Source organism: Ammospiza nelsoni, chromosome 9, assembly GCF_027579445.1.
Source record: "Ammospiza nelsoni isolate bAmmNel1 chromosome 9, bAmmNel1.pri, whole genome shotgun sequence".
Lineage (NCBI taxonomy): Eukaryota > Metazoa > Chordata > Aves > Passeriformes > Passerellidae > Ammospiza > Ammospiza nelsoni.
This window is the reverse complement of record NC_080641.1, coordinates 15604532-15628147: the sequence shown is the minus strand read 5'-3', so window position 1 is coordinate 15628147 and position 23616 is coordinate 15604532. Positions and strand designations below refer to the sequence as shown.

The 23616-nt window shown below is 37.7% G+C and overlaps 1 protein-coding gene across 4 annotated transcripts; it reads left to right on the top strand.

The window, feature by feature from the left end:
• Window positions 1–134: 134 nt before the first annotated feature.
• On the top strand, window positions 135–23570 carry STXBP3 (syntaxin binding protein 3). 4 transcript variants are annotated; one of them, XM_059478093.1, is made up of 21 exons: window positions 152–204; window positions 2978–3027; window positions 3762–3843; window positions 4044–4112; window positions 5239–5315; window positions 5944–6022; window positions 7400–7500; window positions 9326–9480; window positions 10373–10463; window positions 11400–11524; window positions 12932–13036; window positions 13540–13597; window positions 13808–13873; window positions 14265–14345; window positions 14967–15105; window positions 15673–15779; window positions 16231–16329; window positions 17212–17297; window positions 18922–19070; window positions 21068–21196; window positions 21871–23570. In XM_059478093.1, exons 1-20 carry the CDS (start codon window positions 162–164, stop codon window positions 21157–21159), a joined length of 1854 nt encoding a protein of 617 aa, XP_059334076.1. In that variant the 5' UTR covers window positions 152–161; the 3' UTR covers window positions 21160–21196; window positions 21871–23570. The 4 variants fall into 4 exon arrangements, with proteins under 4 accessions (XP_059334077.1, XP_059334076.1, XP_059334075.1 ...); XM_059478092.1 differs by having other exon boundaries at window positions 21068–23570; XM_059478094.1 differs by lacking the exon at window positions 4044–4112 and having other exon boundaries at window positions 135–204; window positions 21068–23570.
• Window positions 23571–23616: the final 46 nt, after the last annotated feature.

The following is a 23616-nucleotide window of genomic DNA, read 5'->3' as shown; positions in this document are numbered from 1 at the left end:
GGCCGGGGAAGAGAGCCCGGCTCCCGGCGGGGTGGGCCGGGCTCCTGAGGGGCTGACCCCGGCCGGCAGGAGCCGCCCCGCCCGGGATCGGGCTGCGCCCTCCGCCGCCGCCCTTGAAGAGGGAGGGGAAGGCAGCGCTGCCAGGCGGGGCTGGCAGCAAGATGGCGCCGGCGGTGCGGGGGCTGAAGAGCTTCGTGTGGCAGAGTGAGTGACTGTGGGGCTCCTTCCCCGGCCCCGCGGCCAGAGCGCTCTGGGGCCGTTCGGTGGGCGCGGACTGGCCGGGAGCCTCCGCCTCTGAGGCGCCGGCTCCGCGTAGCTCCGTGTGTGGGGTCGGGGGTGCCCGCCGAGGTGAGGTCCGGGGCCGCTCCCGACGCGGCCGGAGCCGCGCTGCGTGTCGGAGCTGAGGCGGCCGAGCGGGGTTGGGGTCGGGCCCGGGCCCGGTGGCTCTGTGGGCAGCCGCTGTCCGGCGGGGGCTGTGGGTGCCGGCTGTTCCAGGTGTGACTCGGCGCGCTGCTGGGAGGCGGCTGCCCCGGCTTGCGGCGGTGCCACGGGTGTCCGCAGTGACAGCGCTGCAAAGAGACGCTTGTGCCTTTTCCGAGATAAGGGTGAGCTCTGCAGGCTACAGCCTGCCGGACGGGCTCTTGCAGCGCCTAAACCCAAGTCAGCTCTTTAGGCACTTCTCTGTAAGCTCCGAACTGCTACTTTTGGAGAATGCTCCGACCCCAGAAGGGGCTCTGCTCTCTCTCTTTGTGTTTGGCTTTACTTTTTGGTAGAATAAGTTGAAGGTGTTCCCTGGTAGGCTTACAAGTGAACTGCAGATTTTTATCTCCGTGTTTTGGAGCCGGTTCTGCTGGTGTTTGTTACGGAAAATGAAGTTGTAAGTGCTCCTTTCATTGCCGGAGCAGAAAGGCTGATAGTATTGCAGGTAGTGAGAGACCTTTGGGGAAAAGGCACAGGCAGCCACCTCATCCCGACCCTAATTGTACTGAGCTTGTGACTCCGTGAGCTGCTCAGCCAGCCCGGCGGCTGCCGCTGAAGTGGGAAGGTCCTGCTGCCGCCTTGTTTTCGTTTTCCTCCTCTGCTTCCACCTGAAGGCTGTTCGTTTGTGTCACTAGAAGTGAAAAGCAGACTGTCCCTCTGGAGTTCAGTCCTCGTTGCTGGCACCTGTACCCTGCTTGTATGAATTTGATACCTTTGTTTAAAACTTAACCCTTAGAAATCCCCACTTTTGCTGCTCTGTTTATCCTGCTGTCTTGTTCTTCGTGCCGATGACTGTAAGGCCAATGTTTTGTCCTGAGATATTTTATAAAAGTCTTGGACCTTAAAAGGGAGTAATTTGATCAAACCATAAGTGTGTCATTAAGTGTGTCATAAAGACGTTTGAAAATTGTGTTGCCAGTGTGAGGAACAAAGATTAGAGTGACAGTAAAGCAGTGTGAATAATAAAACATTTATGTTACAAGCTTAGTTAAGAGGAACTTCTGAAATAAATGCTTTGTTAGTCATCTAGTTTCTGTTGCCTTTCCAAAACTACAACAACAATGAAAATTGATGAACTAAGTTTTAGACATTGTCTGGCACTTTTTAAATGGGTAATTGAAGGCTGTAAACTGCTGCTTCCTAATGTTTTAGCAAAACATTAGGGAGTTTTTATTAAGGCTGATTTGTCCAAAATAGTGATGCTGATGCTTTATGTAGCAGCTTGTATCCATGTGTATCTTGTTCCTGCTCTGTAAATAGGCATAGAAATTACACATGTGGTGTGTGGAATTGAAGCAGAAGTGTGTGGAGAAGTTAATTCACACAAGTTTGTCCTCAGTTAAGTTCACAGTTGTGAGGACAGAGAAAGCTACCTGTATTTAGGGGACAGTAGTTCCCATGGATAAAACTGTGAAATACAGAGACCTGTTGCATATAGTTAATCTCTAAATCAAGTCCTTTCTTTAAGGAATTCTGTCTTTTAATTTCCTTTTTCTCAACTTTAAATTGTTTTGTAGACTTGTATAAGGAATTCTAGCCTAGCCATAGATAGCTAAAATAATTTTTGTAAGTGATTCAGCATTTTAGCAATTCTGTTTTTTACAGCACTTGCTTAGCAGTCCTTTCTTCAGGAAGTGTGTTGTAAACGGGTCATTAATTTTGCCAAGGTGTGGTTTGCTGCTTTTTTTTTCCACACAGGAATTTGGCAGCCTGCTGTTCTGTCAGTGTTGTGTATAGTTCTTTCCTAGATTGTGAAGTAAAGGTAGAAGAAAAAAAGCCTTTGTCAACTAATTAAATCTACTCAGAGAAGACAAAATCTGAAAAGGTAGTTAGGGTATATGGTTGGTATAAAATCTGTGAGAAGAAAATGAAGCCTGGACAAAAATGGAGCACTAACCTGGGTTTGGTTTTTGTGTGTCCAGAATGCTTGCAGGAGAAAAATGATTTTGAGAGCCTGTAAACCAATGTAGGTCAATTATTTGGGTGAAGCAGCTGCAGGTTGAGGGCAAAATCAATAACAGTTGGAATAGTGCAGGGGCACTTTCATTTTATTATGGGAGAAAACTGACTTCTATTTTTTTAACAGCAGAAATGAGGCTCAAGACAACTGAATTATCCATTTATATGTTCTGGTGTCTTTTATAGGCAAATATTGTAGAAAAATATAATGTTTGAGATTTTGGACAAGGCTGTTGGGCACGCAGTTTATTAAAAGGAATTCTATGTAATGCTAAAGACTAATTAACTGACAAGTGTTGTCAGAATGTTATTAAATTTTCATGTGGTTACAAATTTGTTATTACACCTGTGTACAGTCCTAGAAACAGGCAGGGACAGTTTGTGGTGAAGAATTCTGTGCAAGTATTTATCAGTATGGATTTTTTTGTAAATTTTTCTATTTAGGGCTCTGAACATATGAGTCTAAATGAGTGAATTATTATTTTCTTTCTTAGTAACAATTTGATTCCTCTAACTGGTAAACTGTTTCTTCTTACAGAGCTGAAATCAGCAGTATTTGATGACTTCACCAAAGAGGAAGAATGGAAGGTACAATTTTGTTAAAATTTTTATAAGAATTCTGTCATCACTTGAACAAGAAATCTGTATCACTGAGTAGAGAACAAATACATAAAATGAATGTCTGGTGTTTTCACTCAAGATTGTTTTCTGCCCAAGTAATAGACTTTACTTTTGGGAACTCAGATTGCTGTATAATACAAAAAATCTAGAGGCTACTACAGGAAGAACAAATGGCTAGTAGTCTCTTTTTTTTAAATTAGGTGTGACAAAAAATTAGAAACAGTTTGTGTTAATCTTCATTTTCCTTTTGAAATACTTGTACTTTATTAATTTCAAAAATTACACTGTACTGCAGTGCATGTATAGCAGGATTCAGCAGTATGATACCTGTAGAACTGCTTAAGCTATCAAACAGTTTTAAAATAAATACAGGTATATTTGAGTAGGTCATGGGTAAATCAGCAGGAATTCAAAAGACTTGTGTCCAAGGAAACTTTCAAAGTACTTTCTAGTATGAGTAGGGGGAACAAAGCTCAAATTTAAGATTGAGCTTGTCTTTGGAAATCTTGTCCATTAGGAGCTGCCTTATGAAATTAATTTCCCCCTACAATGTTGGTGTATGCAGGTAATGAAAAAATAGAGTGATAAAATAGTTTTAGCTTCAAACTTTTATGGCAAGTTATTGAGGAAATGACATGGATTTAATATAGCCGATTAATGTATCTAAATACTTGTGTGTGTTTTTCTTAAAATATGTTTAGGTAATGCTCTTAGATGATTACACTACTAAATTACTGTCACTGTGCTGCAAAATGACTGATCTGCTGGCAGAGGGTGTCACAGGTAAGCATAACTCTTATTGATACACCAATGGCAATATCCTGGTAAGAAAAAGGGCAAGACTGAAATTGATAGTACCCTTGGAGAAATGGTCTTTATTTGGTTGATGAAGGCAAGTAGTTATGGGATATTAAAATAGTGGACTTTTAGGCTTCTACAGTAATTAGTAAATTGTGTGTTTTGTTTTGTTTGTTTGTTTTAAGGAAAAAACCAAATATTTCTCTGCCTGAGAGCTCAGATCTCCCTTTTTTTCCCTAAAGATTGCTCTAAGGGTTTGTGTTTTTTTTTTTTTTTTTGTTTATTTGTTTGTTTGTTTGGGGGTTTTTGGTGTTTCTTGTATTTTTACCTTTTTTTGTTGTTGTTGTTGTTGTGGTGGTTTTTGATTTGGGGTTTTTGGTGGGTTTTTTTGTGAGGTAGGAATGCATGTTTGTTTGCTGGCACCTATTTTTGAAATGGAAATAAATTCCCAAGTTGTAAATTAACTAGTTTTAATTAACTTTAGGAGTAGCTTTTTAGATATGCTTGTGTAAGAAGACATTGTTTAGACTTGATTATTTATTCCGCAATACTCTTCTTATTCCAGCTATTCAGCACAATGTGATTATTCTGAAAATGTAATTGTAGCTGTATCAGTTTTGCTTTTTGGTGTGTATTTTAACTCTTAAGTGCTACTTATCCTTTGTGAGAAACTTTTGGTGAACATGTATCCTTTTCATCAAGAAGAAACCTTTTCTTTTTAGTGAGCACACTGCTGAAAGGAACCTGTCTTTCCACATGCAGATGTCTGACATTACTTATCTTCCTTGTTCCTCCCCCACAAAATTTCTGAGCCACAAGAATATCTCTGCATTCTCAAGCTAGTGTGTTGTAAAACTATACAGTAATGACTTTATTAAACAGAGAAAAACAAGAGATGAGCGAAGCTGATTTGCTGAAAAATGTCTTAATTTGTGCCTGCAATTATGTTGAAACAGAGTAATTGCCCAGGACACAGGCAAACAAAGGACAGAGGAGGCTGTAGTCCAAGATGATGCCCTGCAGTTTCTCTGTCCCTCTCCTGCACTGTGCTGGGCAAAGAGCTCTCTTGCCAAGAGAGTTCCTGCTGGGCCCCATAGCTGGAGCATGTTTGCATTGCCATTCTGTTGTACAAGTGTAGAGTACCTAGGAAGGATTTAATCCTACAACTTCAGTTGTCACTAGAAATAAATCAAGACTCTTGGCAGAAGGTACATCCTTACCTCTAATATTGTGGACAACTTGATTGCATATATATATAGAGTTGATAAAAATATATATATAACATAGAGTTGATAAAAATGAAGTAAAATATGTGCAATGTTTTCCTTAAAGATGCATGATGTTCCTAATTATAAACATGTAATATTTCTTACTTTATAGTGGTGGAGAATGTATATAAAACCCGTGAGCCTGTCCCACACATGAAGGCAATATATTTAATAACTCCCACCAAAAAGGTTAGTATTTTAAAGTGTTGCAAAATGAAAAAACCTTTATTTTAAAATGTTTATTTACTCTGTACAGCTATGCAGTACTTTACCTCTGCATTTTCTGTGATAGTCCTCCGTGATGCCTGATTTCCCAAGACGAAAAGACAAAGTAGTGCCACCATGGAATATGTTGCGAACGTGCCCCTTGTGGTCAGCGTAGGCACTGTATCATTGCTTAGCAATTGTAACCCCACTGAAAGACATGTTGTATCACATAATGATGCAAGACATTGAAAAATAGAATTCAAAGTAATGGCTCTAATAAGAGATTACTGTTACTTCCTAAAAATTCTTGAGACAATAAATCTCAGCACTTTTACAGCTGGAAAATGATGCGAATGCTGTGATGTGTGTGCTTCCTGAAATGAGCCTGGTGCATGACTGACCATCTGTAATTGCTTGTTATTCTTCATCTGGAATTAAAAATCTTAAACTTCAGTATTTTCTTATATGTTGAAATGTAGTATTCCTAAGTGGGACTTGGTAATAGAGCAGGAGGAGAGGAGGGAGAAGCTTTGTCTGGTATGTGTAGAAAGGCAAAACACTGGCATGATGTTTTTTGATTTTATTTCCTTATTTTCCTTGCCCCCATAAGTCTGTAGATGGACTGATTGATGACTTCATCAATAAATCATCCAGCAGATACAAAGCAGCATACGTGTATTTCACTGACTGTAAGTAAGCTTTTGGGCTGTGGTTTGGTAACTTTATATGGGTAACTAAGTAAGCTGCTCCCTTCTCTTGTCTGTAGCTGAGTAAATGAAAAATTTGGACCCTGTTTCTTGCTAGAAGGTTTGAGACTCAAGTCATTAAGCATATATCTGGGTTGCCAGGCTATAGTTGCCATGCTATGTGGCAATAGTAATTTCTTTCATAATTACCAAACAGTCTTGATTGTTCTCCACCTCTGCTTTTAATTTAGGTAATGTAGTTTTATTTTTAAGTATTCCAGTCTTCTCCTGTGTTGGAGTGTGGAGGAAGAACAATTCAAGTCACACTATGTATCTCTACATAAACAAGAGTACCAAAAACATAACTGCATGAGAGTTTTGTGCAAGAGCTGGGTCAGTAATTGGTTGCTTCAGGGAGTTCCTTCAGAGCTGTGAGCCAGCTTTTCCCCTTCCCTGAAAGAAGGGCCCTACTTAGTCCTTGCATGCATGACATTAATTGTGCAGCAGAGGCAATTACTGGGAGCAGGGTTCATGTGGTTGCACATGGCCCTGCAGTCAGTCAGCGTGACTAAAATGGCTCTAAAGAGGGGAAAACAAAAAACCCAAATGTGCTGCTGAAGGCAGAGACTGAGACATGCCTCTTTGTGGACTGTATCTGCTACTGGATGTTCTCAAAGCAGTTTTAAATCACTATCCAAATTCTTGGTTTCTTCTTTAATTTCATGCTGAAGCAACAGTTATTGTTGTGGAAAAGTACTGCTGTCTTGCTGTATGTTCCTTGGTTGCAAGTGGGCAAGCTTTCAGTTTGAATACTTGCCAAAACTTTTCCTGTTGAGAGGAATAGCTCCTGAGTTAGAGAAATAACTCTGTCACTTCCAAGTTTGTGTAGTATTCATGTCATCTAAGTATTCCTTAAATTCAATTTCTAGACTGGGATCCAATGTAGCCTGGAAGTGTGGTGGAACACCTTAGAGATCTAATTAAATTCCATATCTCTGTTTTGCTCTCAGATATATACACATGATTTCTTTTTGTAGCTTGTGAAATGTTTTTTTCTCTCCAACATGAGAAGAAATAGCAGAACCCTTTACTTTGATAAAATCAACATCCTAGCAGACTGCTAATGAGTGTTCAACAATGTTTTGCTTGCAAAAAGCCAGTATAAATTGAGCAGTGGTGCTTCTCAAAAAAGATTTCCTTAACAAAATATTGATTATATAATCTATTTCACTTTAAGAAGAGTAGGCTTTTTTTTTTTTTTTGTATTTTATGGTTAATTGGGTCTTAATATAGAATTGTCTGCTCTGAATACTGTATAAGTGAGCTGACAGCTGGAATAGTACAAATTAGTTGTATTTAGAGTCTCTTTTTTTCCCCTAGTTTGTCCTGACAGCCTCTTCAATAAAATTAAGGCTTCATGTGCAAAATCAATAAAGAAATGCAAGGAGATCAACATTTCATTCTTCCCTTATGAATCTCAGGTAAGTTTAATTCTTAACCTTAACAGTAGTCTGGAGGATTATTCTCAAGTGGTGCTGACCTTTTAGAAAACAATGAAATAGAGTGTAGCTTTTGATTGACAAACTCTGTGAGATATTTCCATTTGGGCACATTTCCAGTGCTTGCTTATGCTTTTCAGATGAAAACAAATGCTCTTGTACTCCAAGTTTTACTCTTTGCAAGACTTGGTGTCAGTTGCAATGGGGAGGTTAAAGAAGGAATCTGTTCCCTAAGAGCAAGCAAGTATTCTGGCTCGTTTTTGGTAAGAGTTTTTTACTGCTGATGCTGAAGTTTTACTTTGATAGGTTGGTGCATAGGAGTAAAGTAGGACTTGGTGAAAGTCAGGAAAGGACAACAAATGGACTAAGAGGAGTGGAACAAAAACTATTACCACTTGACAGTCTTTTCAGTGAGAGGAGAGTATGGAAATTCTGTATTCTCAATTAAATGTCCATACTACCAGTAGAAAGGAATGGGTGTTTTCCATGTGCAGCCACACAGTGGGTGTTGTGTTGAAAAGTAATTTGCTGCTCATGCCCTTCATGAGACACAGAGGGCACACTGATGCTCACTAAGACAGTGAAGCCTCCAAGCTCTGCCCAGTTCTGGGAGCTGGAGAACTAACCAGAACTAACCACAAATGCTTCCCATGTCAAATGTTACCAACCTGTCAAAGGGACAACTCTTATGTGTACCAAATGGCAGGTGGATATAGGAGGGATTGCTGCTACCCCTGTCTCACTGTGGGGCAGTGTTCTGGTTTGAAGACACATTCCTTTTCATTATAAAGGGCTCTTTATTATTTTGGTTGAGAATCCATCAGGGGATAATGAGCATGGTGCCCTGTTTGATTGCTTTCCAGTGAGGTTGATGTTGACAAGTTTTGTTTCAAGCTGGTTTTGGGAGCCCTGCCAAAGCTGCTTTTCAGTATCAAATAAAGCCTATGAAAATGTTGTGGTCCTGGTTCTCTGGAGGACTCACTGTGAAAGCAGAAATTAAGACTACTTTTCTGTAGTTGAAAATAAGCAACACTAAGGCTGGGCCGCACTCTTCTTGTTTTTACTGGAGTTTTGTATTCTCAGTATCTGGGGTTGTGAGAACCTTTTCAGTCCTTAGCAGAGGAACCATGTTAACTGGTGTGCCTGCTTCCTGGGATGCTAGGAGTAAATGATCAGGCTGAGCTCTGGGCAAAGTCCAGGTGATTATCTACTCGAGTGAAGCAAACACCTTTATCTAGATGTCTCTGTAGTTACAGAGTCCATCTGAAGCTGGAGGAAATCCATTTACTGACAATGGGATTGTACCCATGTTTGCATTCCATTTACAAAACTGTTGAAAAAGCCTTTCATCTCTGTAGTACTAAGTTGCTTTAATCGAGATTTAATGCATTTAAAGAATTTCAGCTATTCAAGGTAAATTCTTCATATTAAAAGCAGATAGAATATGTAAATTTTTATTTTAAACCAATTTAACCTTGATGCTTTCTACGATCACTCTGATATTGCATTGTATGGCTCTGTACAAGGCACTGACAGGTGTTTAGTTCCTTCCTTCCTTCCGTCTGTCCTTCCTTTCATAATTTGAAAAATAGAGTAATTTACATGGGAGAGTAATAGGGAAGAAGTCTGAGAACAAGAAGATGAGCTCAGCAGGGATAGAGGAATGAAGTGTGGGTTTGTTTGGGTTTTTTCTTAAGTGTCCTATATATGACTTTTTCTTGCAGTTTTAAATTATTAGCAAACTTTTTACCAGGTGTTTTGGCAATCTGCAAGTTAGGCTCTTTTATTTTGCTTGTGCTTTATGCAGGTGTTTACTCTCAACATCCCAGATGCCTTCTACCGCTGCTACAGTCCCACTCTGGAAAAGACCAAGGAGAAAGATGCTGTACTGCAAGTCATGGCTGAACAAATTGTTACCTTGTGTGCCACACTAGATGAGAATCCAGGAGTGCGATATAAAAGGTGGGACAAAATTGTGTTTTATAGTAATTGTGTTCACTTCCAGGACCCACCACATTATTTCGTCATAGCTCGAGGCTGCAGCATAGTTTTTTTTGGGGTTTTTTCCCCCCCTTGTGGTTGTGGATGATTTGTTTTTAATCCACAAGTCTGAAATATGCAATGATAGTAATTTGTGAAGTGTAGGTAGAGCAGTGTTTTTCTGTGTAATGCATGTAACAGCTCTTGCTATACCCTGTCTTGTTCTGAATGCTTTGTTTCTGTCTGGTCAGGGGGGTGACACTGATATGCTGCATTCTTGTCTGCCACATGCATAATCCTGTAACAGAGCTGCTGCTGTTCAGCCAATTGCAGCTCTGCTTGGCACCAAGGAATTCAGAAATTACTGTGGTACATGAGATCAGGATTTCTTGTAGTACAGATATTGAGAAGAATGCCTCTTTTGAACTTTGAAAGGGATTTACTGTCTTTGAAGTCACAGTGGGCTTCTGAAATTGTATTCAAGGACTGCATTCTGTGGTGTAATGTGAAGTAGTGTCTTATTCTCTGCAAAGGTAACAAGCAGTTGCTTGACTGTTTTGTTTTTTCCCTCTTCTTTCTCTTTTTCTTGTTTTTCTTTCTTGTTTGCCACCTCTGAGTGAAACTTTGTGCTGGACCATGTTCCAGCTAATGCCAGCCTTTTGGCTGAAGCTGTTTCTGCTGTGTAAAATACCTGGAGCATTCAAAGATAAAATCATAAGGTAAAACTGAAGACATATTGGAAATACTGAGAATGGAGTTTGGAAACTCATGAAAGCAGAGCATCAATCCTAGGGAGTTTTCTGTTTTAAAGGTAGCATTTTAGTGTTCTGATGAAGAAATGTAAGTTATTTTTGCATGCTTCCTTTTTTCCCAGTGGACCATCTGATAGAGCCAGAAAACTTGCACAGCTTGTTGAAAAAAGTCTTGAAAACTACTACAAAACAGATGAGAGAAGCCAAATAAAGGTAGACAGTGAACTAAAATGTTTGATTTCTTTTTTAAACTTTTTTGTATGTCTGGTGAAAAGAAATCTTTGAAATATTCTTCAACAATTAAGTTCTACAAATATAGATATTATTTAATAATAAAGGCAGCTTGTTGCCGTTTAGTTGTTCTTGTGTATGAAAGCCATGTAGAGGCAATACTGTTGGGGTAAAGCTGTATTTGTGTGATCAAACTGATTTTATTTGAAAAATTAGCCCTTTGATAATACAGGGGGATGCTACAAACCTGAAGACCAGTGGATAGATTTTGTTTTAATATCACCTTCCATAACACCATGTGTAGAAGGAGCTTACTCCAGAACTGAAATGTTTCCCCTGAAGGGACTTACTGTCTACAAAGATACAACTGTTCACATAAATATTGGTTTTGATTTGTAACTACAAATCAGGCCTGATTAGGGCAGCTGCTTAAACACAAAACCATGGGGTAAACCATTCTGATTTTGACTTTGCACTTTGCTGCAGAAATAAATGTTCCTGTTGCTACTGCCACTTCACTAAATCCCCAAATGAAACTTTCAGTTGAATGTTTGAAGGTGTTTTCCTGTATTGCAGCACTATCTGATCTGCAATACAAACAATGAAGTTATCTATTAAATCTCTGGGCAGCATTTTTGGGGTTTTGTTTGTTTTTCTTTTACCTTTTTTGTTCACTAGACTAATAAAATTCATATTTCTGAGTGTATTGCAGTGAGCTAAGAGTATTGCCTTAAACTTAGTATTTAAAACCATGGTATAGAATTCAAATGTTCAAACAGACACTTGGACTGTAGTGCAGTGCTTTTCAGTTATTTTTCTAAAAATACCTGCAGTGCTGTGACTTAATGCAAATAGATTTAACATGCATTAACTTTCTCCTTTATGTCTTAACTTTGTGTTTGTTTGATGGCTTTCTAGGCTAAAACCCACTCCCAACTAATAATAATTGATCGTGGTTTTGACCCAGTATCAACTGTACTCCATGAGCTCACCTTCCAGGCAATGGCATATGATCTGCTACCCATTGAAAATGATACTTACAAGCAAGTACTTAAAAAAAAACCAACCTAAATAGTTTATTCTTGATTATAAAATCCCTGAAATTGTTTAGCTCAATTGCACCATGGCAATATTAGCTGCTTATATTGCATAATGGTTGCTTCACTTATTGTTAGTCTTTCCTCCTGTATTTGTAACTTCATCATTTTCTTAACTTCTTCCCTTAGCTGATGTTAGGTAGGATCTAGTTGTCATTGTTAAGTTTTGAGTCCACCAAATTGCATTTTTTAAGAACTAAGAACCTTGTACTACTCTTGAAGTAAAGCCTTGGGAGTGCACATTGAGATTCTCTAGATTTTCTTTCATATTCTCCATTTTTTTTGGCATAACGAGACCAGCAATACAACTAACTGAATGATAAGAAAAAGCTAGGGTCTTTCTCAGGTATGCTCACTTTTATAGCTCCAATAATTTAATTTCTGTAGTTGTTGAAATGTTTTATTGTAAATACACATTTAAATCAGTCATGTTCAGTTTATAAGCACTGAGTGTAATGTTAATTTGCATAAGTTATGTGCTTTGCTGTCTGATTGTTCTGACAGCAATGGTTTTGGTAGGACTTTGCTTTCTGATGATCCACTTCAGCAAAAGAGACCTGCTGACCTCATTGTGTAGCCAAGCAAAGAGGAATGTGTATCTTTAGTCAGAAGGACTGAGTGAAGATTTTAATAGAAAGTGTAGACTCTGAGCCTGGGTTTGATTGCTGGGTATGAAAATGTACCAGAATATTTTCTAGGTAGTCACCATCTGACTTTCATCATTAATCTTGGAATTTTTTTCATTCTTTTGCTTTCTGGCAATCTGCACTGTGTGAGTTTCTATAAATGTGAAAATATTATGTGGCGTGATTGTGGTCTTGTTTTAGGTTTATTGCTGCTTATAGTCATGTAATAGCTGCTCTGTGATGCTGTGCAACAGTTGCTTTTTTTTTTTTAGTAGTTTGTCCTGCTTAGCAGTGTGTTGGTGAATGTAATTTCATTTTCCTTTAGTTATAAAGTCTTATAATACAGAAAGAAAGCTGCACTTGGCAATTGCAGTGTGTATTATTTTGTGCCATTTACACTTGAAACCAAAACTGAAGAGAAATTGAGGTGCATGTAAATGTGTATTTAAAACTCCAGTCACTGTTCGTTTAAAAGAATGTCCAGAAGCTCTTGCCCCAAAGAATCATTCTAAAATTTATCTGCTACTTCTGTGTTAAAATATGTAATCTGTAAAATCCTGTAAATTATATTTTCTCAGGCACTGGCTTGGCTTAGAAATTAAAATTTTTGTCAATTACTGCTGTTACCATTTATGTTGATTAAACTGTTACAAATAATACTGTAATAAGTGATAAGAACTGGGGGGAACCCAAACCCCAAATAATTGTCTGAATTTTCTCCTGGAAGATACAAAACAGAAGGCTCTGGTGGGAAGGAAAAGGAGGCGATTTTGGAGGAAGATGATGACCTGTGGGTGAAGATGCGGCACAAGCATATTGCAGATGTGATAGAGTATGTGCATAAATAACAAAGCCAGCTCTTGGTTTCTGTGACAGGGAGGGTGTCAGAGCTGTTCAGTGGGAATACAGGCAGTAATGAACATGGTTTGCAAGACAGACTGGATTCAGTTAAGTAATCAATGCCAGGAAGAAATTGTGCTTTAAAAATACAGTATGTACCCAGGTATGCAGTTATACTAATGCTACCTGCAGTTGTTGAGGTAAATGGAAATCAAGTCATTTCCTGGCAAGTGTTTTCAAATATTTTAAATCTGAAGGGATTATTTTGCATGCAGTGCTGCCAAGCTGCTGCATCAAATGATATTATGAAGATATTGCAAACAGAATGTTTAATATTTCCTTTGTATAAAAGCACTCATTTCTCTGAAGCCAGACCTGTATTTCAGCTTTTACTTTCATTCAAAAGTTCTTGTTGCACAGTTCTTTTAAGATTTTTAAGAAAAAATTTAAGCACTCATGTGCTGTTGCCTTTCATTATTTTCCTCTTTTCTTCAGGGAAATACCAAAACTTTTGAAAGACGCTTCATCAAAAACAAAGGCAACAGAAGGAAAAGTAAGTTGTTTAAGTTTAGATATTGTTTTTCCTGGTAATTTAGTTTTTTCAGCTGATCACATTCATGTAACCTATGGATCTACTAGAGAAATTAAGACTTCTCAACTGGAATTTTCAAGGGTTGTGGGGGAAGCAGGCTGCAATGGGAAGAGAAAAAAGCACGTCATTTACTGGGGTAACAGATTTTCAACTTGTGGCATTTCTTTCCAGTTATCCATATCTGCTCTGTCCCAGTTAATGAAGAAGATGCCACTCTATCGTAAAGAGATTAGTAAGGTAAGGGGTCTTTTGTAATCACAACTTCACAGGAAATAATTCTGTGCACTTGACTTTTTGTTGAAATGTAGTTTTAGTCTGTCATTTTCCTGTAGTGTGCTATATAGCTCTTCTCCAAATTCATGTTTTCACCTTCTGTAAAATTTAGCAAAGAAAATTTGTTTCCATGTGTTTCATTTTACCATGTAAAAGAATGAAACAATTTGTGTGCTTTGAGGATTGAAGATGTCATAACAGTTTAGTGTTTTACAAAGTATTATGGGAATATGATGGTACTGAAGGATTGACTCTTGTAACCAGTAAAAATGATGGATATGCTTGGAAAAAATTCAAGCTATGACAGCTTGTGATTTTCTTTTTTTTTTTTTTTTTTGTTCTTTCTGTCTTATAGCAAGTTGTTCATCTTAGCATAGCAGAAGATTGCATGAGCAAGTTCAAATCTAACATAGAAAGGCTCTGTAAAACTGAACAGGTATGTTTAAAAAAAGCCACAAAGAGCAACTTTGCAAGTATTGCAAGCACCACTTTTTTGTTTGCAGGAATAGAAGCTTGCTTTAACTGACTAAGCTACTATGTCTCTTGCCTTTATTTTGTAATCAGTTTTTGAGGTGGTAGTATTAAAACTAAATCTAATATACAAGGCTCTTAATCTCCCAATAAGGAAGTGTTCCTAAGAGTTTTGGAGGTTTTTTGGTCTTGAAATCTGGCTAATTTGTATAAGGATCAACTTTGTTTTCAGGGCTCGAAATTCCTATGTGGTTGCTTTAATATGTTGTGCAGAGGGAAGCCCTTTTTACATGTCTGGGAAAAGCACCTTTTAGGGTGATGCATTACATTGTGACTCTAATTTGCATTTTTAAGAATTCTAGATATCATAGTTTGAAATGTTTAAGTGTTATGTAGTGTTATTTTAATGCTGTAACTATTGAAATCAATGTCAGACTTGTTATACTGAGTTTAATTGATGCAGCTTGATTGTTTCCTGAAACCTTTGGTTTCATAAAAATGCCTTTCAAAACACACAGAACAACATTGATTTAAATTACTTCAATGATTTTAACCATGGTGTCTGTTTTTATTTTTATTAATTTAGGACTTGGCTCTTGGAACTGATGCAGAAGGTGAAAAAGTAAAAGACTCTATGAGGGTCCTACTTCCAGTTCTGCTCAACAAAAGTCATGACAGCTATGACAAAATCAGAGCTATTCTCCTGTATATCTTTAGCACAAATGGTATGACAAGTTGCCCCATTTTTTCCTCAGTGCTATCAACTTGAACTCAAGTTTTAAGATAGGTTAACTACAACCACTGTACTAAGTCTCTGCATTGGAGATCTGGGTTTGAAAGAAATCCTGTCTATCCTCTGTATTTTCTCTCACATTAGCAGCAAAGATACTACTAGCAAGGAGTTAAGAGATGTAATTCAAATGTAGATTCATAGAGGGTTTTAATACCATTCTTATCCTTGCATTATAGTTTGTTCTCTTATTTTCACATGGTATTGAAGCTCTTAAAGGGGAGTTCCATATTTGTGGCAACCTGAAAATTAAGTCAGTGGGGAAAAATTTCTTGTAGAAAAGGAGCAAATTGGCAAAATGTTGGTCTGAGGAATCTGTAACAGTACTGAGTTTAGGTCTCAAGAATGGACCTTAACAAAGTTTTATCTGAAATATAGTATTATGTAAAACTTAGACTGGTCACACAGAACAAACAGAAATTCTGCACTAAATAATAGCCTGTGAGACAAAACTGGTCTTACAGTCACTTGGTAATTGTTGTCTCTTTTCCATATATTAAAGGAACTACCCAGGAGAACTTGGACAAGCTGATCCAGAATGTACACATAGAAAGTGATAGTGATATGATAAGAAATTGGAAATACCTTGATGTTCCTGTTATCTCTTCAGTAAGAATGTATTTATTTATTTTGTGATTTCTTACTGTCCAAGGACCTACAGTTCTTTCAGCAACTCTTAGCAATATTATCCAGGTCTGGGTTTGGAAGCAGATAATTGCTAGGATTTCTTTTACTACTTAAACACATTACAAAAAAAAAATTTGAAAATTATTCATGTTAGTTGTTTAAAGTAAGATACCCATAATGCTCCCTCTGCAATTATCAGGTGGTGGCTTCAGCTAGTTGATTTTGGAAACTGCCAACTTACTCAGTTCCTTCTCTCTGAAGTTAGTATTTCTAATGTATTCTGAATTCTAGAGATATTAATTATTGTTCTTTATGTTTTTTATTATTTCTTTAAAATCTCATACTTATTCCCCCTTCTTCTGCTGCTGACTGCTAATAAGTTTCAAAAATCCAAACAGTAAATAATACAACCATATTTTGAAAATCTTTTCAGTTTGTTTCTCAGCAGAATAAATACATAAGAAGGGACCGTTCTAAAGAAGAAACCTTTCAGCTTTCTAGGTGGACACCTGTTATCAAAGATGTTATGGAGGTAAATTTCACCAACTAATTAATTCATGGGTGCAGTGCAGAAATTTACCCGAGTGAGCTGTTGTAGCCCATCTTTTGAGTTCCACAGTATTTTGAGTTAATTTTGTTAAATACATCTGGTGGGCAAATTGATCACTTCTAGTCTGTCTGCAATATAGAACATTAGACTGCTTGTTAGTAATACTCCTTATTAGAGGTAATTTTCAAGGTGAAGCAAATGAAAGTGAAAGCAAGAAGTCTTTTAGAACAGTTTGTCCTGGGATTGGCAGTGTTTGGTGTAATTTAGAGATCTGTATCTTCTTGGTTTAACTCCAATGGGTCTTTAAACTGCAATTCCAATCTAAACTGTATTGTGGTAGAGCCTGGAAGGTGTTACATGCCAGAAGTGTAATTTCATTGTTCTTAAACCTCTTCCTAAGCATCAGTCAGTGACTGATGTCACACAGGATAGTGAATTCACTGGTGTTAGTCTGATCCAGTGTTGTCATTCATTCATTCTTGATGGCTTTCTCATGTTCATTTATGTTTTTACGGGACTCTGACTTCTCTCATACATTGCCATATAGAAATTAAATACATTAAGGTTTTTACAGATGAAAAGCTGCTAGTGAAATCTGAACAGTTAAATCAGTCTATGTTTATAAAAAAAGCACATATACTCACAATTCCCTGTCATACACAAAACACTTTTAATATATTTTAGCATTATGTGGTCTAGCATTTTGTTACATAGGAGTGTTATTCATGAGATGCTACTTGCAATTATTTGTTGGGCTGGATGTGTTGGCATGAAATGCCAGTTAGATATCCTTTCTGAAAGCTGAAACTTGGTGGAGTTAAGGTCTGTATGCCTGTTTAAGGTGTGTCTTTATTTTCACTTCAGGATGCTATAGAAAACAAATTAGATTCAAAAGACTGGCCTTATTGTTCCCGCTGCCCTCCCACCTGGAATGGTTCAGGAGCAGTAAGGTAAATGGTTTCATTTCCTGAAGCACAGTTTACCCAGATCTCAGTATTCCTGTCGTTTACTTTCTAAAGCCTTACAGAAGTGTGCTTACTGAACAGTGGAATAACACATGTAAGGTAATGTTCATGTGCCAAGCCTGTATTTTTATTTAATCTAAAACATACTCAACTTGGTTGTTATTTTAATAATTCTTAGTAATGTATAGCTTTTTTTATTTGTAGTATCTCCCTTTTGCTTCAAGGTTAGAAATAACGTTTCATATTTGCATAATGAGAAGTTTAAACCATTGAGTGTGAAGTAGTTTCAGCAATAAATGTTCAGTACTGTGACTTAGGTAAAAAGAATGTTTTACTTCTGGAAGTTGTCTCTGCTGTGTTAGTGGTGGTGACATTGGGATTAATTACCTCAGGAAATTAAATTAATCTTCTATAGTCTCTCTCATTAGGAAATATGGGCCTGTTAGGCATTTGACCCTTGTTGCCACGGAGTGGTTTAGGCAAGTCCAGGGCAGTTGGAGATCTTGAAATGAATTCTCTGCTAATGAATGTGAAATGAGTGTTTGCATATTTAATGATTATCACTGTGAGGTGATTTTTAGAATGTCTTTTTTTTTTTTTTTTTTTTTTTTTTTAGCTCACCTGTACTGTTCCTTCTTTCTCCTTTTAATTCACCTAGCTCTTGAACCTCACGACCAATACATGCCAATTTGAGGGCTTTATCACTTTTTATAGTGTTATTTAAAAGGAGAGACAAAGGAATCAAGACTCCCAAGAGTGTTTCTATCACAGGAATGCTAACTATGAGTGTTCCTCTCTCAGGAATGCTCACTGCACTAATGGGATGCTGGAATTCAGGGAGGGAAACATTAAATATATCCTAAATGTGAAAGACACACTTGAATTGGAATTGGTACCTTTCTAAATAAAAAAAACCCAAAAAGTGGAGATACACAGCCTTAGGAAAATAGGTTTTTTACATCCACTTCTAATTAAACTATTTGTGGTGTATCCTTCTATTCCTGGATATGCACTAGGATGATCAGTGCCAGGGATCAGAGCAAGTCCCTGCACACTGGAACTGGATCTCTGTCTTACAGGCTGAAATGTAGGAATCTTGAAGGCACTCTAGCAGGGAAATCAGGACTGCAGATGACTTAACTTGTGTATTAGATTCTAAGCACTTCAGGCTGCTTTTGTTTTTCCCTAGGTATCTGAATCTGATTTGATAACAGACAAATGTTTTCTTTAGAGAGTCTGTTTGTGTTCAGAGGTAGGAAAACCTACTACTCCAGCTTTTTCAAATGAACCTCTCATGAAAAATGCCACTGGAATTGGGAGCATGCAGTTAAGCTGCTTGGCAGGAGTCCTTGGCATGTTAGCTGTGTGTAAAACAAGGTTTTTGTTTTGTATTAATTTTCCCCCAGTGATACCTAAACAGTTAGAGTAATGTGATAATTTACAAAATTTAATAAAAACAACTTATCAATTTATCTAAATACTTTTGCTGAAATTATAATCAAGCCCTGAACTGCATGACAAAAATTGCTACTGCTTGTTGACTGTGTAATTTTAGCCAAAAATGAATCAGGCAAGCTGTGTAAGTGTATTGTGATGAACTCTCTTGCAGCGCCCGCCAGAAGCCCCGAGCGAGTCAGAGGGAGGAGCGCAGGAGCAGCGCCAGGCTGATCGTGTTTGTCATTGGCGGCGTCACCTACTCAGAGACGCGCTGCGCCTACCAGGTGTCCGAGGCCTACGCGTCCTGTGAGGTTGTCATTGGTGAGTTTGCCATGGGAAAGGGTGGGGTGTGATGTACTCCATGTGGCTCTGGAAAATGTAAGAATCACTTTGCTTAGATCTCCTCTCTTGGTTCACCACACTAATACCATAGCCAGTGTATTTCTTAAAACTATGCACTTAAAAGGATCTCTGCAAGTTATCTCAAGTGATTGATGTTTGGAGGGATTTTTTTTGCAACAAGACATTAAGGACAAAACAGTTATGCCCTACAGAAGAATTATGTCACAGACATGTCCGTGTATAGCCTACATGATTTCATGAGACCTCTATTTTGCATTACGGTTTCCTCACAAACTTTTGCATCTGCCTGTGCTTTACCTTCAGTGGCACTTGCTACTCTAATCGCTTTTGGAAGTAGGAAAGCTGACAGACTAGTGCAAAATTGCTCACTTTGGAAGGAAGATGAGTATTAAGAAAGCCCAACAATCCTAATCAACATTCTAAAAAACTAAACAAATAAACTCCAAACCCCTTTTTCAGTGTAGTTCAGTTGACTTTGCAATATTTTCTAGTTTCTTTTGTGAGTACTTGGAAGCTTTGCATAAACCACACAATGATTAACCGCTTGAGTCCTGAAAACTCCCCTGCTTAAGATTTGGCAATTGGCAGCTGGTGTAGTAATCTCTCAGCATTTTGGAAGTAGTAAATGCTTGTTCCATCAGCTGCTGTGCTTCAAATGAATTTTAAATAGCATTACAGGAAATAATTAGGTGCTAAAACTTGTACATATATATAATATATAGGAACAGCTCCTAGAGACAGAATCTTATCACAGACCTGTGTCCATCTGCAGGGCTGGCTGATGGCTGGGTGCAGGGTCATCTAAAGCATTCTAAATTACTTGAGAGGTCAACATCTGGCATTTAAATTTAGTCTTGAGATTCCGATTGAATCTGTTTACCATCTACCATGCTTTTAAATAAATACTCTTCCCTAAGACAATGCCAACCTTGATTCTGAAATCTAGAGTCTGTTACCTCAAAATATTCAGGGGTATTGTACGTGTATTTGTGTGTGGTTGGTTTTATTTTTTATTTGCTGGTTTCCCTGGTGGTGGTTGAGGTAGGTTTAGTGCTGGTTCTAGTTCTGAGTAGTAATGGAAAGACCAGGACAACAGGAATGTAGTTTAACCAGAATGTAGTTTAACCAGATTATTTCCTCATCTGAAACTTGTTTACAATACCATGTTTAGAGTAGGTGACTCTTTACTGGGGTATCTGGCACTCACCACAGCACCATCTTCCCTTTTGTTTAGAGATTATTCTTGTGGTTTTGTTTGTAATCCTGATTTCTGAGGGAAGGTGATAGTTGCCAAATTTCCATATGGATTACTGAAAAATTAACATTTGTCTGTGTTCCTGATTCAGAACTCCAGGAATATTAGCCCATTCACAGTGACACTACTTGTTGCCTTCAGAACTGCAGGGTGACTCTTTGTGCCAGAAGTTATAATCACTCTCTGAGAATAAGAGAGGAAGTTGTGCATTGAAGAATAATAAGGATTTTCTTTGCTGCTCAACACTTGAATTTTGTTTTTCCAAGGAAATGTTAGTTAAAGCCAATTTTCTCCAACTGGTATTTCTGTGGAACACTACTGTTTGTGATAATCTTGAATCCAGATACTTTACTGATTCTAGGGCAATGCCTCTCATTAACTCACCCTTTCACAGAAAGTCAGGTTTCTTGCAGGCTGGGACAAGTGCCCAGGTTCAGTCCTGTCTTTCAAACAGGGCAGAGCAGGACCTGAAACTTGTGTTCAAAGTATGAGTCCTGATCTGGATGTCTGAGTGTGGGAAGAGGGACATTGCCCACATAACGGTGACACTTACATGATGGTGCTTTCCATGAAAACACTTTGAAGTGTTGCACTTGTCAGTTTTCCAGGTGCAGTAAAAAACACTGGCATGTAACTGGCGGTTTAAAGAGGGAAAGTCAGAATTTGACTGATACAGTTCATACTTATGTTCTTTTGTCAGGTTCTACTCATATTTTGACACCTAGAAAACTACTAGAGGATGTGAAGAGCCTTAGTAAACCCAAGGACATGGTCTGGATGAAGGATGAATAGATATGGTGATGTTTGTGATGCATTAAAAACACAAACAGTATGTACATATTCTAATGGAACTGACTTTTCCAAATACTGCACTTCAATACTACATGTTTCCTAATGGAGGTCATATCATAATTTAAATTTGCTGCTTTTGGGGGAGTAGAAGGCAGAGAGATGAGAAGATAAACACGTGTGTTTCTTAGGTTCTGTTTAGTATTGCACTGCAATTACTTTTTCACAAGGGCATGTTTGTTCCTAACTAATTATGCTAAAAAAGTATTGTAATTATATAAAAACTGGAATTGTCTTTGAGAACTGTGAAAACCTTCTATAATGGCATTTATTTCTAAAGGTGATTGAATTAAAAAGGGCCTAGGCTCTTGGGTAGGGACTTCAAGAGAAAAGTTGTAAATACGGGTTTATGGTAAAAATGTTTAATACAAGTTCAGTGTCATAAAGTGTAATGTTTTCTGTAAAAATAACTTGCTGAAAATTCTTTAAATATGTATAATTGTGAAAAATCTAAAGGCTTTTTAGATGGTGCTGGGTAAGGTAGATTGTTCATCACAGAATTATTGAGCAGTTCCAATCACAGTAAACAACTTTGGAGAAATGCTGTCAACTGTGCACTGATGTACACTTTATATTTAAGTATATACAGAAATTATTACTGAAGCTTTTTTAAAATTTAGTTTCTTAGCAAATTCCTTATGATTGTCCACACAGTCTCTCTGTTTCAGAAGTTGAATTGCCTGTGATACAGAAATTCCAAAATGAAGCATGTCTCTGAGGAAGTGGAGGCATGGGGAAAGGACAGGACAAAAAGGGAAGCAGCTCAGTCTTTCAAAGGGTTTGGTAACTTGAAAAAGAAAAGCACAAAGCACACAAAACCTGATGCACTCAAAAGAATTGACTTTTTAAAAATGGTGTTACATATTAAGAAAGATATACTTAAATTTGCATTGAAGAGAATAAAAAAAATCAAATTGTAAGAATTCTGTAATACTGGTAATGTTTAGATTTCTCTTTAAAAATTACTTAATTAAAATTACTGAACTTTTAATGGGATGTTGTATTTATGTGCCTTGAAATGTTAGATTGTTGTATGTAGAATCCAAGAGAAATGTTATCATGAAAAATAATAGATTGCTTGTGTCCTTATATTTACCTTTTCCCAATAATGAGTATTTATTATTTTTTTGTGATTTTGAGTTTTTTCCCTTTATTTTTGCTCTCAGGTTAACCAATACTTTAAGAGAACATATTTGTTAGATGACTTCATTCAGAGTTAATTAAAAGGAGGAAAAAGGTCAAGTTCTCAGAGGAATGAAAGGGGAGGACATGACATAATGATTCTAAAATGTTGCAGGACATGGGATGTGATGAGAATAAGTGTCTGTAGCTTTCAAATTTGGAATTGAATCTACATTGAATCTTTTTTCAATAGGACTACAGAAGCAACACTTTTAAATCAACTGGTTCATCAAATGGAATGGGGACATTCCAAACACTAAACTAAAAGCAAAACCAGGGACAATAAGGAGAGGCAAATGAAGTTCTAAGGATATATAGTAAGGCTAAGGAGGAAAAGAAGCCCTGAAAAAAGCCAATGACTCAGGCTATGAGCAAGTGGCACATGGCAGTGAGTTTAGCAATCTCTGCTTGTATGAACAGAGTCTGGGTTATTTCTGTGTCCTCCACTGATGAAATTGCTCGGGTTTGCCTGAGAATGGCTGTCCTTTTTAAGGAATGTACTGGCATTTCTAACTTGGTTTTCATCAGTCCTTATGTCCTTTGGCTTCAGTGAGTAGCAGCCCTGATCTGATAAACAAGGCTGTTAGCTGCTTGCCTTTAATCACTGCAGTTAAATGGATGTTAGAAGGAAAATAATAGATGACTTTTCTTGCCTCACTGAATTTCTACAGTATTTTAAAATTTTCCAACCTACTTAGCATCAGCTAAAATGTGAAAGCCAGATATATCTGACAAATTAAGGACATCAAATCGAAGGAACCAATTTAATTGTTACAAAATACATAAACAACAAACAGTGTAATTCAGTCATTGCAACATACAAGGATGTTTCTTAAAAACAAACAACTCTCAATATAGGGCACTCTAAAGTAATTCCAAATATTGACTGTGACTTGCTATGTTAACATGATGTTTGCTTCTAGATGTCTCAGGTACAGAGGCTGTTTTCTCTTGGTGTGATTAAGCAGCTGCAGTTGAAGTGTGAGAAGAAATGACATGTAATAATGACTGAGATTTCTTCTCACATTTGGGACTGGGGAAAATCCAAGTCAGTTAATTTTGCTTCTTTAAGCCAATTTTTATGAAGCTGTCTTATGTGAGTACTTACAGAAGGTATCTGTACACAATAATGGATTAGCCAGCCTAATAAAGACTTTCAGTAGAATTAATAATTTGTTTTGCAGTTGTAAGACTGAGTGTAAATGTGGAATACCTTTG